Here is a 15029-nt window from a genome sequence, read left to right as displayed (position 1 = left end):
CTGCCATTTGTGCTACCGTTCCGTGAGCCGAGTGGCACTGCGCGCGGTATTTGATCTGAGCAGGCAGCAGCAGCAGTGAGATAGAAAGAGACAGAGAGCGCCGCACCGTGTGAACTAGCCAGCATGCACAAACATCATCACTGCTGCAAGTGCCCAGAATGCTATGAAGTGACCCGCATGGCCGCCCTGCGCAGGATGGATGCCCCAGCATATGGAGACTGGCAGCCCGAACCCTATGGATACCCGGCCGGCTATGGGGGCGGCCAGACCTTACCGCCCCAAACCTCGGGCGGAGGAGGGGGAATGGGTGGAGGGGGCACTTTGGGGAGAAGTAAAGGGAAAATGATGTCAGCTGGGGGTCCTGGAGGCCCCAACCCCAAGAGCCAATCCAAGGGCGCCCCCAAGGTGAATGGTAACAACTCAGGAGGGCAAGGAGGATGGTGGCCCGAGTGCACCTGTTCCAACCGGGACTGGTACGACCAGGTAAATGCCGTTTCTGGGCCGCTGGGGGCATCAAGAGTAGGCAGCAGGCGGTAGGCAGTTGGTGTATGTGGTTGCTAGGTCGAAACTAAGTAGAATCAGCAAGCTCCCCTGTAGCTTCTAGAAGATACATAGTTTTTTTAAGGGATTCATCCAGTGTTGATCCTTTCATACTGCATGTGCTGTAATCTTACAGTATGCCTGTCGAGATTGATTCTCGCAGAGAAGGAGTTTAATCTTCATGTATTTACTGCTCCATCAGTGCTTTATGGCTTCATCAATCCCCTACGTACATACTTATCTAAACCGTCATCTGACAAGGATTGACAGGGCCGCTGTGACCACGCAACAAGTGAATGTAGCTCTGCCAATTTAATCCAGGGATGGCAGTGACCTGCCAACGCTGCTGACCAGGCAAAACACATCATCAAATGCAATATCCAATTAGTAATGGATTCTTATTCTAGATTGGTGAGATGAAGATGTGTATGTTTTATGGATCTGACGACGTGTGTGCATTTTCTTATTCATTTCCAGTCTGTTGTTCTAGTCGCTGATTGAGATACAGCCAGAGGCGAGGCGAGGCGAGGCGAGGCGGCTTACAAAGTATAATGTACACATCTTGTCCGTGACCATTTCAGCTAGATTTTAACCTCATAGAGCAGAGCGTATCAAACCGAACCAGGGAACAGAAGCTGTAATTAAGTGAGGTGTGTGTGTGTGTGTGTGTAAGTGTGTAAGTGGCAGCAGGAGTGGGGGAAGGGTCGCTCTGAATGTATAAAATGGAGGAAGCAGGCTCTCCTGTGAGAACAAGCCTGCATGCATGCTCTGTGCCTTTAATGTGTGTGCATGTCTACGATGTGGGGGTGTGTGCAAGTGCACAGGTTTTTATTGGTATTTGTGCATGGCCGAGGGAGAGAGAATGCAGAGAGAGTGGTGGAGACGCAGAGAAAATGGAGGGTGAGATCTCGGTGGCAGCGAGGGTGAAATTTCACCAAGCGCAGGGAGGGAAGGCGTGAGCAAGGAGCTGACTAATTCTGCCTCTGTTCAGAGGATGGGAGAGGCATCAGTCAAAAGCAGTGCGGTTTTTCACTCATTCGCTTTTGTTTTAATAATGAATTATGCATGTGTTCTTGGCAGCATTTGCTGTAAACCAAATAAATGAACCCTTAAGTTGTGACATTTCCTGCTTATTCTTGCTTTCTGCGATAATTTCCTTCTTTTTCGTGATGTATGACATGCAGCAATGTGAAATAAATCAAGTAAATAAAGCATATATCTTCTCTTGTGCGCCGCATGCAATACCTGATAGGCACGAGCACTCCTAGGGCATATTGATGGAGTGTATGTTTAATTAATGAGAAGGAAATTGTTTAACGGAGGTATATAGGACAATGACACTATTAAAGCTTCTCGTATGTGAGGAGGAGACCATGGATCATCTTTGCTGGGTTCTCCTTCTCTGGCCAGGCTGTTACCTGTCAAGATTATTAAAGAAGTTTGAGTTATCTTTCAAGGCCTCGTGGTTGTTTTTTTCATTTGCGAAATCTAATGCTTCTGAGGTAAATATGAATGAATTTCGTTGAGTAGTAAAAAGGGGGTAGAATGTTCGTCATTTTTGGCAGTCATCACAAAGACACATGATAGTGGTGGTAATAGAGGTGAAAGTGCTATTGTGGAAAAGAGAGAAATCAGCCAATGAAGACAGGCGGGTTGAGGAAGCAGAGTGGGTTACATAAGAGAAGGCAGTTGGTGGAGCCGCAAGAGGAGACACTTTGAAAGAGAGCTGTGGATTTGTGAGCTATGGTTTGGCCCCCCACTTTCTGTAGCCATATTTAACTGTTTTTAGAGCTTTGAGTGCATACACTACTATATAAACGCAGTCATATCCGCTGAACACTAATAAATCGCAGGTGAAATCATGTAGAAGTTTCCCGATTGTTTTGTGTAAATTACAGATATGGTTCCTCGCACTCTGCTTTGTGCTTTTCAGTTGAAGGTGAAGTGTGTAGTTTTTGCACCCCTAGCATCAGAAAACTGAAAAATAACGAACAGGTTTCCCAAACACTGTCTGTCTTCCATTGGGAAGCCAAACAGATAGTCCCACCCCCCTAGTGCCATTGGTTGAGCTAATGTAGCTGTGCTCAGGCAAATAATGTTGAAAGATGCATATTAAGAAAATATATTTATGATTAAATTGACCCAGTTCACCTTTACAGCTGCACTGCCTTCATCATCTAAAATCAACATAGAATTGTTGAGTGAAACCTGATAGTGAATGAGAAAAATGTGGGACAAGACTTATTTTGTTCATCTATACTTCATTTTATTCATCTGAATTTTATTGGATTATGAAAAGTGGACGCTATTTAAAAGAATGGAACCAGAAGATCGGGCAAGTGTGGTTTAAAACGGTAGAGATTATGAAGACAGGCATTTTTTCCCCTTTGGAATAATGTGCAGTGCTGAATCGTGCACAGTCTTCTTGTCTCTAGGCACCGTTTTGTCATTTTGTGCTCTTGAGCTTAAGTCTTATGACTGTGATTAGTGTTAAATAACCTTTCATCCTTACATCATTTATCACAAGATGTTATTTTACATTTCAAATGATGTGCTTGTGTAAGTGATTGAAGGTATCTGTGTTGCATATGTACTGTTGTTGCTAGTTCTGGATGCTGGATGTCGTGATTCTGTCAAAAGTTTTCCCTTGAGATGTAATCGATGAACCTGTTTTTGCCTGTTTTATGTCAGTATTAACATTCTTGATTGGCCTATATACTAAAATACAGTCCATGTCCACACACTCAGAGTTGCATGTCCATCAGAGCACATGTGCTCAGGAACTGTGTTCATCACATATATGTACTTGAAGAAGTCTGTGGGGATGAAGGAGTAGATTTTAAGTGAGACTTTACTCCTCAGATGCTCAGCTCTTACCCTGAGCTGCGATACAGACAGCCTCCATCTTAGAGAGGAAGCGTCTGCATCATATCAAGAAGGATTTTTTTTGTTTGTTAACGCATCCTTGTAGCTGCTAAACATATGGACAAGGCTGAAATGATGCAAGCGAGATTGAAATGTATGTGACAAGATGTGTCCTGGCTTCATTACAATTTGAGAGACTCAAAAAGGCAAATAGATGCTGTTTTTCTAACTGCTCATTGTCTCATTCATAAAGCCAACCATTACTATAGAGATGATTCATCGATCATTATCGTCCTCAGTCCTCCTGAGATATGAAACTTTACAAATAAATCATGTTAAATGCTGCATATTAAATAGCAGGGGGAACTAATATTCAGTTCCCACTATGCTGAAATGTGAAATAAAATATTATTCTGATAAAGAAAATGTTTATTTTTACAATTGTAGCTATTGTAAAGCAAACAGCGTATTTTTTTGTCTACTGCATGTTCAATTTTGGACTATCAGATTTATTAGATAAAAAAATATGAATTGAAGAAATAAAGATAATTATTTATTTCACTTCAGTCCGTGAGTAAGTAGTGAATGATGAGCAACATGCATATAACATGTAATAATTCCCTGGTTTTGTTAGTCCTGTTGTAATTGTATTTACATGGGAACTGTGTAATTTGACAATATGGACACTGCAAGTGTTACATTTTAACATCCTATGTAGAAAGTCTTCCTTTTCACTTTAAAATATATTTTTAACCATTTAAAAAAATATTTAGTGATTTGTTGTGGAGCATCATTTTCATATTGTGCCATTATAATATATCATATTTTTATATTCAATATTCAAATTGTATTTTAAAGATTAAAAATATATATTTCTAAGCTGACAGCATAACTGTTACCATATATGTCAAGAAAAACAGATTTGTCCAGTATACAGGACATTTGGAATTGGGAGATTGACCGTTAATTTGCTTGTTTATTATCTGAACTTCTGCATGCCATGATCATTACATCTATATGTCTATAGTCTTTATTCAAACAGCAGGATAGAAAATGAAAAATATTTTAAGGGAAAAAAAATAAGTAAGGCTGAGTATTTCCTGAATATATAAAAATTTAGTTTACGTATTTAATGTTATTAAATTTCCATCAAACACAGTTCTGCACACATGCTCCTAGCAGTTGATAGATTAACAGCACGTCTAGAGAGTCATATTTAATAGTTTTAGGTTATGTGCAGTACAATGCCTAAATGCGTCCTCTTGCAGATGCCCAGTATAGCCAATTTGTGAGAAATATATTCTGATCGAACATTTGCATTCATTGGAATAAAGCCTGGCATTACAGTGCATCTAATGGCAGAGAATACGTGGAGTACGTTCAGATTTTTTTGGGGGGTGGGGGGTTTAATGGTGCATCCTGCTATATCAGACGTGATATTCTGTGCTCTTGTGATCTCAGCAGTAAGCCAAGTTCCTCAGTTGATTATGTATGTCATAAATCAGGGGCAAAGCTAGCATGTGTGAGCGCTTACGGATGGATCGCTAGCTTGAGACATCACCAGAGACAGTAATATATTCATCTGAGAGGAGGCTGGGTTTGGGAAAGATTTTAACAAATTGGATTTTCATTTGTAATGTGGGGTTTTGTGTTGCAGAAAGGAAATGGAGTGGGGGTTGGGGTTTATGTTGTGGAGGAAGATAAGGTTTACCTCATCTATTCCAGAAGGGACCAGTTTAGGGTTGGTCCCACGAGACACTCCTCTTTCAACCAAAACCAATATATGTCCTTCTGTTCTGGAGAACTGAGAATGTAATGTGTAGGTAGCCACACATATGAAGAACAAATACTACAAGATTAAATGAGAAAATAAAAGTGTATAATATATAGATCTTTTATTTATTTTACTTTTTATGCATTCAATCTTGTTTTCTTTACAAATGTGGCCTTACAATAAATTCTAATTTCATATATATATATATATTATTTTTAGACCCGGTTGCTTAGTGAAAACGCTTACTATAAAATAGCTGATTCTTATGCTTATGGGATCAAACTTTCTGTGATCAAATTTATAAAATTTCAAAAAGCTTATGTGATGAAATTGATCTCAATAAACCTTAAATTTCATATCTGATTCCATAACTACTTGTACTATGTACATTTTATTTTGTTCTAAGGTAAATCCTATTAGATGTATCTGAAAATATTTTACATTTTACTTTGTAGTTATGAGATAAAATATATAGTAGGCTACATTAAATATTGTTAAAAAGATAAACTAAGTAAATCCCAGCCTAGTGCTGGTTATTAACAGGAAACACATTGGCATGTCACATGCTTTTACTTTCTATGCTACAGCACATTTGTTTAATGAGACAACTAAGACTTGCCACATTTCACTCTCAAAGTGTATGCTACTTCAAAAAGATGCATGGTCTTATAGGAGAACGCTGTTTGATTCTGCCCAACACTGCATAGGTACCCAATTAACTTTAGGTGTTGCCATAGTGACAAGAAGGCTAGAAATCCTGCTGCCAGAGAGAGAGAGAGAGAGAGAGAGAGCTGAATTCAGTGGCATTTTGCAGACATGATCGTGCATCTTCATCACAGCATTTTATTTGCTGACGCTGCAGTTACCTTGATGTGCAGAACTTAACAATAGGATTTTTTTTATTACCGTACTTTGTGCATGCCATGCATTGATCTAGATTTCACCGATATGATCTGTCCAGTCTGTTTCGAGAGGGCCTCTATTAGCCCACTATAACACAGTAGGCTACTCTATACACATATGAAGCTATTCAGGCAGCTGGCCTGGAAAGGAAGATGACCACATCATAGCTCTTTTCATTTACATCATAATGTTATTGATTTAGAGATCTACAAGGCTGAAAAACCTACCACATTTGCTTAGTAAGTGATTGTTAGAGTGCGTTGTTTCACGGCCTTCTCACTGCTGTAGTATCAGTTGTCAGAAGTCTATCAATCCATCATCCTACTCAAAAATATTTGGCCTTGGAGAAGTACACACACACACACACACACACACACACACACACACACACACACACACACACACACACACACACACACACTCATGCAAGCGTCTAAACCTGTTCTTAAAACAAAATGTACTCAGCCCATAAAAAAAAACAGATGGAGCGCATAGAAAATCACTGCAAATGCACTATGAAATGGGGGACAAGGTACACTGCAATATTTATGTATACTTTTAGAGTTGGCTTTTATGCACAGAGAAAGGGTAAAGGATGTGTCTCTGAGAACTTAAAAGAGATGGTTTGCTGTTTTTATGGGAACTAGTGGAGTCGTGGTATAATACAACAAGTTTAGTTTGATCTGTAATGAAGTATAAAATAGTATGTTCTTACACAGTCTCACCTCTAATGGCCATTATTGCTCCATCTCTGGATCCTTGCCTGTGTTTCTCCTTTATCTCCATCCAGTGAGAGAAACCACTTTTTACTACTGTTGATAAACTAATATTAAAGCTGCTTGTGTTTGAATGCTATCCGTAAATTCAGTGACAGGGAAGGAAACATATTTCTGTAAATATTTGGACTATTTTTAAATAAAGCCTAAATATATTATAAACAGTGCATGTTGCGGTCTAGAACTCAGTGGCTTGTTAGTTCTATTATGTCTGCTTTAAAAAATACTCCAATTTAAATAGTTTAATGAGCTCAACAACAGTTGAAATTAAATAAAAACACTGAAAAATTATTTTTTGTAAAAATCATTACTAATAATGTTCCTTTTATATACATGTGTGTGTGTGTGTGTTTGTGTGTGTGTTCAGATTTGATTTTGATTTCATCAAAGACAATTTATTCTTGCCATTTGTGTAGATTATATATATAATATTTGGCAAAATTAACATCAGAATAAGATTGCAAGACAAAGTATATGAATATGATCAACAGATGTAAGAATAAGTAGCAATGCTGCACTGACCTGATAAGGGCGAGTGGCATTTCTGTCAGCCTGCCCAAAACCGTCTCACACTGTCCCCGAGCCGTCGGGCCATTATTATCGAGCCCTAAGCTTGTTTATGACATTTGCAGCATTGAAGAAATTGCTCTTCTGTTGATGTTTGGATCGTGTAGTGAAAAATGATGCATGTTATTAAGATTACAAAGTCATTTGTGGCAGGATGTTAGGTAATTTTCTGTGCACTAGCCCACTACGTGAGCTTTATACATTGTGATATTTGCCCATATAAATACATTTGTGTGGGTGTTAATGTGAGTGACTGTATTGCTCATGGCCATTGACCTGTCAGCCATATGCTCTCAGCTGGCGACCCTGTTGGAGCGCAGCTCCCCTGCTCCGCTCAGTGCCACACGTGGGATGGGGAAAAAAGACGGCTGTTTATTTGTTTGCTCACCTGCTTTGTTTCATTTCTAGTTTTTGCTGATCGCAGTGGTGACTGTTCTGGAAAACAGAAGAATAGCAGTCAGCTTACTCATCTTATTCAGTTCTGGATGCATCCACCATGCTGACAAGGAAGGCATACATGTACACATGCCACAGAGAGCCTCGGCAGAAGTGCTGCTTGCTATTGCAGCATTGTCGCAAAACCCTTCCCTGCTGCTTCGGTTTAATGGCTAACATCCCAATGAATTTAAGAGCCTATTTTTAGAGAGCTTGCAAAGTCATTCCCTCTTTTGTGCCATTACTCTGCCCCACTCCCTGTGTGATGCTTCAACTGTCAGTGGCTGCATTCTGCACCGGCCGGCGTTAAAACTCCCACACAAGATCATAGAATATGCATGCATCACAATCAATAACTGGAGAGTGCTGATCCACGAGCCTCCGACTCTCTTTGTGTTGTGGGAGTCTGTGGGTGCTTTTAACAGAGCTTTTGAGCTTCCCGGTGCTTGTAATTTTAGACCTTTTTTGGTTTTTACCTCTCCTGTGGACTCACTCGTGAGCGTACAGCGATTGCAGAGAATATTCGCAGGATTGCTTGCATTCATTTGCATTTTTCATTTACACTGTGCAGGGGCTCCGACCTGTGACTAAAAATTGCAGGGATAAATTAAAACGTAATAAACTTTCTGATGGGAAAACTATATTTACGTCGATATGCCCTTTTATCAGATTTCATTTAGTGACGAGGCATTTGGTTAATTCTATCTTTAGAGCACAGGCCAGTGTGTTCTGCACATGACCCGTGATGTCCAATTTGTGAACGAATGTTTATTTTTAATAAGTCAGACAGATTCATGAATCACTAGTCATCGATTACATGCGCCGAGAACCATTATTCCCGGTGTTGGTTAGGTTTGTGATACTTACACCGACTGTGTGGCTGTCCATATGGAAATTTCTGGGTTAATTATATATACACATTCAGAATAAAATTTTGTTTTATTTTGAGGTACAGTAATTAATGAAAGCATTCAAATATGCTTCATAAATACTATTAGTTATTGTTTAGCATAGTTAGCCTGATTGTAGGATTGAAGTGTTAGGGAGAACTTTGTGTGGGTTTTTGATTGGGAACCACACTGAAAACCCCCCACAATTTAAGGGTTAGATCACATACAGAATAGAAATAGCTTGCAATTACAGGCTACCACTTTTAACAGTTCATAAATAAACATTTGACAATTTGTTTTTAAAACAAGCAAGGAATAATAGAGAGATATTTGAGTGGCACGAATACAGTCACTAGAGTGACAGCATTAAACTGAAACACAAATCTTTGCCAAATTCAACTCGAAAAACAATCTAGTTTATTGTCGCTATCGGTCAGAAACCTTGTATCTCCATACTTTGTACATTTTTGTATTAAAAATACTAAAGGACCTAATAAAAAGTATTAAAAAGAGCATGTGTTAGACCTCGTAAATCCATTGGATCCTCAAACTGTCAGTAAAACCTCATAACTCTATAGTGAATAAAGTGTTGCACGCAGTTTGGACCATCACTGCTTGTTTGAAATGTAAGGGTAAATAAAGAACTAGTTGTTTGAATATGTACAGCATTTTCTTTACTCAAGAAACACTATAAAGTCTAATGTTTTATGTATTTGAGGAGCAGAGAAGCTCATAATATCTTTAATATCTTTTATAACATGAGATTTTGGCCAAGTGACAGAAACAACTGAGTGCTTACATACAATATAACATGTTAGTTAATGAAAACTTTATGTGATGCACTTACTCTCAGATGCGGCTGTTTTAATAATGGACAAAACACGTATGTTTAAAGGGTTAGTTCACCCAAAAATGAAAATAATGTCATTAATGACTCACCCTCATGTCGTTCTAAGCCCGTAAGACCTCCGTTCATCTTCGGAACACAGTTTAAGATATTTTAGATTTAGTCCGAGAGCATTCTGTCCCTCCATTGAAACTGTATATACAGTATACTGTCCATGTCCATAAAGGTAATAAAAAGATAATCAAAGTAGTCCATGTGACATCAGTGGGTTAGTTAGAAGTTTTTGAAGCATCGAAAATACTTTTTGGTCCAAAAATAACACAAAATAAGACTTTATTCAGCATTGTATTCTCTCCCGGGTCTGTTGTGAATCTGCGTTCAGGACTCCGCAGTGACGCTGCTGACGTAAGACGCTGATGACGTGTTATCTGGTGCGCCCGAGCTTCGTTTACAGTCTGAGGGAGACGCACGCTATATTCAAGCTATTCTACATTGTTTGCGTGGATATCATTTTTTTAATGGTGCGTAAATGTGCATGTCGCGGATGAGACACTTTTACAGCGTGCGTCTCCCTCAGTCTGTAAATGAAGCTCGGGCGCACCAGAAATACACGTCATCAGTGTCTTACGCCATCAGCGTAACTGTGAACGATTGACAACAGACCCGGGAGAGAATACAATGCTGAATAAAGTCTTATTTTGTGTTATTTTTGGACCAAAAAGTATTTTCGATGCTTCAAAAACTTCTAACTAACCCACTGATGTCACATGGACTACTTTGATGATGTTTATATTACCTTTATGGACATGGACAGTATACTGTATATACAGCTTCAATGGAGGGACAGAATGCTCTCGGACTAAATCTAAAATATCTTAAACTGTGTTCCGAAGATGAACGGAGGTCTTACGGGCTTAGAACGACATGAGGGTGAGTCATTAATGACATTATTTTCATTTTTGGGTGAACTAACCCTTTAACATTCTCTGAAATGTTGCTGGTCAAATACCATGTAACTCTATTTGAGCTTGATTTTGGTAAAATGTTAATAATATAATGACACATGCAAGTGTTCGATCATATATAAAGCCATGATATAAACTTTTACAACGTAGTGTTCACTTTATATTCATTACAAAAATATGATGTAAAATGTATGCTTAAAAAGGTTATTGGCACCTAATTATTTCATTCGTCATATTCAAATATTTTCGTTGCAACAAATAAAGCTTTTAAAAGTTGAAAAACTGCACATGTATATGCAAATTTATATGCACTATCATCCCCCTCAGATAAGGATCATATGAGAAGGAGACTGCCAGTAAAGAGCATCTCTTTCATGTAGAGATGCTCTGTGTGTCATCTCTCATTGCTGCATTATCTCTGTAGCCCTTCAGCCATTTTCTGGACGTTTCCAATTTTCATAGTGTTTTACCCATCTTTTTTTCTTCACTCTCCTTGTTCTCATCCCTTTTCCCCTTTAATGTTTTTTTTTTTTTCACAACCTCCAAAATAGCATCTTTTTTTCAGAGAACATTTATTCACATTGCTTTAACACTGTTTGCTAATGCAATTAGTTGTTCGTCTCTGTTTCTCCCTGAAAGGATGTGCATAAAAAGCAGCTGTAATTACACCTTCACTCTTGCACTCTTAAAAATCTCCACAAAAAGCTTTGTTTTATTAGTAGTTCATTCTGAGCTTGATTGAAAGTTTAACATGAACATGTTGCTTTTAATTCAATGTTTTATGAATTAATTAATATTTAAGTGTGTGCCAGAGTGAAGCCATCTAAGGTTTGAATAAGAATAAGCACATATTCTGTTTTATCCTAAATTTGTCATATGCAGAAAATACATATTTTATATTTAACAAATTAAAAGAGTTGTGTTTGTAGTATCTAATATGGTAGGGAAATTAAAGTAAAATGATCCATGTTTTGGCATTAAAATCTGCTGTATCAAATATTTACATTAGCAGCTGGAGTGTTGTTGAACTGTCCATTTATTTAAAGCTCTGTAATGAATTCTGTCAACATACCCATATTCTAAGGCACAAAGAACAATTGTTTACACATGCAGTTTTACTCAAGCTAAGTGTTGATAAACTTATCCATTAGACTGTAAGCACAACAAAGTAAAACCACCTTTAGGTTCATTATCAGTTTATGTTTAGTATCTTTCACTGATAAATCATTAGCAAATATTATATATTGCTTAGTTCATTAGGAATAGATATGAAAATCTGTAAATGAAAAGTTTAGTAGCATTTCTATTTGAATGTACATTATGTAATGTTATGTTAATCGTTATATTAGTAAATGCATTTTAGCATTTTCTGAAGACAATGTGGAGTAGGTGGTTGTTTTTAATGTTTGTAACATGCTGCTATGCAATTGTTAGGATTTTCTGGGTGGTTGCTAGGGTAGGCTGGTTGGTTGTTAGGTGGTTGCTTACTTGCTCAAATCCTTCACTGTATCCGAAATCGAATACTTTCTTGAGTAGGGACTTATTTTGAATGAGTACTTTGTAACCGCTAAAAAAAGTACGTTCTACATAGTATGAATTTGTGAATTTCTACATTCGCCATGTTGTCATTATCATGTGACCTACAGTACCAGCTTCAATTACGTCACTCCACTTCCATTCATAAATCCTGGGATAGTTAAGTGTCCATGGTATGCACATGGTATGCACATGGACACTTAATAATCTCAGAAGTGATTGTTGAAAAAAGTAATAGCACATCTCTCATTAACAAGCTGTATGATTTGAGGCATCTTTCAATTCATGTCCGTAGTGCAAGCATGTGGGATGAGTCACGCATCAAAGTTTAACTATGTAGGGTTACTGGTTCTGTGGAGCTGTCCTTTGCAAGGCCACTAATAATGTTATTATAAAGTGTCACCAATTTATTTTTCATATGCAATGTTTATTTCGCAATGTCTTATTTAGCTGTCAAATTGGGAGTGCATGTTCAGGCGACATGCATCCCATAGTGATGTCAGGGCACTAGGGGTGGGCGATATAGCAAAAATATCATATCATGATTTTTTTCAGGAAAATCACGATTTTATCACGATTTGTTTCATGCTGGTTTTTACGATTTTGCAAATGACTGAGCAGTATAGCCAAAATAATTTGAAAAATGTAGCCTTACAAGGTAAGAAAATATAAACAAAAAAAGAATGCCAGGCAATTCAGGGGTTATAGCGAAGATGAAAATCTTTATTTCATAATTTTATCTTTGTTACTAAAAATAAGAAAAAAGATGCACTTTACAAATGTAATATAATATACAAATGAAATTAACAGTGCTTTATTTTTTCACAATAGCATTCAAGAAATCTATAACAAATGTAAAAATTAAACACTACATAGACTGTATAACTTATATATCCACTGATTCTTATTAAAGCTACTGAAGTGATTTAGTGAAGAGCATGAAGTGTTTTTGTCTTTGTCTTTTGTTGTTTGTTTAACATTAATGACAAGCGGCAGCAGGTTTACTTCTGTCGCTTTAAGACGACTGTGTTTATGTAAACAATGTGTGTATTTGACAGTTTAAGCGCAATAAGATGCGAAAGATGACTTAGTTTAGTTCTCACGTTCTGTTTGACAGGCTTTTAGTGTGCACGCTCAGAAAAGCGCATGTCAGAACAGTGTGCGAATAAAATATTTTTAACCGGCAAGGCTATGTAAATAATAAACTTTAGTGATTGTGAATAACTGCAATGTCACGTACGCGTAACCTCTGCTTTAACACGCGATGTGAATGTACGTCGTGTTGTACAGTGTGTTGGGACGGAGGCGCAAAAACTGCAACTGATAGAATATGCACTGTAGCATGATACTACGATATTTCTTCAAAAGCAGATTGTGTAAATAATCGTGATATCGCACATGAGGGCACACTAATGTAATCCAGCCTTTTAATCAGATCTTTGTCCCTATAGAGGTTGAAGCTGTTATTTTTTTCTAACACATTTCATTGGCTTCATTGGACATTGGCTTGATGGAGTAATAACGGTTTGCATGTATATATCCCCTTGCACACAACACAGACTTGCTCACTCACTCTTCCTCTCCAGAGAGATACAAATCAAGCAGAACATCCCTGATATCTGAGAGTCCCAGCTGCCTCAGGCCACAGCTACTAGAGGGTTGTGCCGAGCCTGTACAGATAACGTGCTGGATTATCGGCCCGCCGTTACATGGTTTGCAGGCTGTGTTTGATTTAACACTTGAGTTTTGTACGGGGGGGCTTGTTTTAGTTCATTTACACCTCAAGTAGGAGCTGTAGAGTGTTGATATCTGTAGGTCGATTGCCAATGTACTTTCAAGGAAATGCTTGATCGAAAACATGAGCAGACATTTGTTTTTTAATCCATGACCATTACAATCTGTCTGAAAAATTATTGGTAAAATAAAAAATTACAGAAAGACGTGTATACACTTAAAATGAAAAATTATGGTTAAATGATTATTAATTAATTTAAATAATTTAATATAAATATATGTTTCACAATATTAATGTTTTTACTGTATTTTTGATTAAATAAATGCAGCCTTGGTGAACATAAGAGACTTATTTTAAAAGCATAAAAAATTGCAATGTTTCCAAACTTTTGACAGGTGCTGTATTATACTGTTTTTTGTCATTATATTTGCTTGGTTATTTGCAAAAGCCTCAGAAACCTGTGACATGTTGGTGAGACGCAGAGATGCTAGAGCACACACTAGATGTTTCTGCTGTATTTTTGTCTTGTAGACCTAAAATACTTTATTATTTTACATTAGTCATCGCGACTTCGTGGCAGTGTGGTATTACAGGGAAACAGAAGAGTGAAAACAAAACAAAAAGAAAGAAAACGTAGGCACCCATTAAAGGCGTAGGGCCTTTATTCCCTCTAGCTCTGATGTTATATTAATCTTGTGTGATTAATATAACATGATTAATTGTTACACATGTTAAATATATTAAGTACTTGAACCAGGTCATTTGGCATTTACTTATAAATGGGGGGGGGGGGGGGGGATTTCCATATCGATTTTTGACATTTAGATGAATGATAACTTAAAGATTGCAGTTATTACTTTTAAATCTTTAAAAACAATAATAATGTTACACTGTTAAATTAAATATTTAGCAAATCTGAAAATGAATAATAATTTGTACATTTGTGCATTATATTGTCGTTTATATTTTTCATAATATATCTATAGCATTTGAATATCTATTTCTCTTTATCTTATTTGCTTTATTTAAATCAGCTATTTGTGACATTATTTGACATTCATTTTGTATGTTTATTAAGCAGTTTTCTTTGTGGAGGCGCATGCTCCCAAAAATGTACCTGTACATCCATGACCACTTACGTAAGCTCTTCAGTAAATTGCAGGATAATCACGCTGCATATTAACCCCCATGGTAAT

The 15029-nt window shown here is 37.5% G+C and overlaps 1 protein-coding gene across 2 annotated transcripts in view; it reads left to right on the top strand.

Moving 5' to 3' along the window:
* dlg3 (discs, large homolog 3) overlaps positions 1–15029 on the top strand; it is a 96652-nt gene that overhangs the window by 25032 nt on the left and 56591 nt on the right. The window contains exon 1 of one of the 2 annotated variants that reach the window (XM_079630330.1): positions 104–483. The exons of the other annotated variant lie outside the window; for it this stretch is intronic. Coding sequence (XP_079486456.1) covers positions 124–483 — 360 coding nt within the window. The 5' untranslated portion in view covers positions 104–123. Of the gene's footprint in view, positions 1–103; positions 484–15029 lie in introns of those variants that run through there. 2 annotated transcript variants of the gene reach the window in all.

The sequence above is a fragment of the Phoxinus phoxinus genome (genome assembly GCF_949152265.1).
Source record: "Phoxinus phoxinus genome assembly, chromosome: 12".
Lineage (NCBI taxonomy): Eukaryota > Metazoa > Chordata > Actinopteri > Cypriniformes > Leuciscidae > Phoxinus > Phoxinus phoxinus.
Note: the sequence above shows the minus strand (reverse complement) of the source record. Positions and strands in the feature narration are given on the sequence as shown.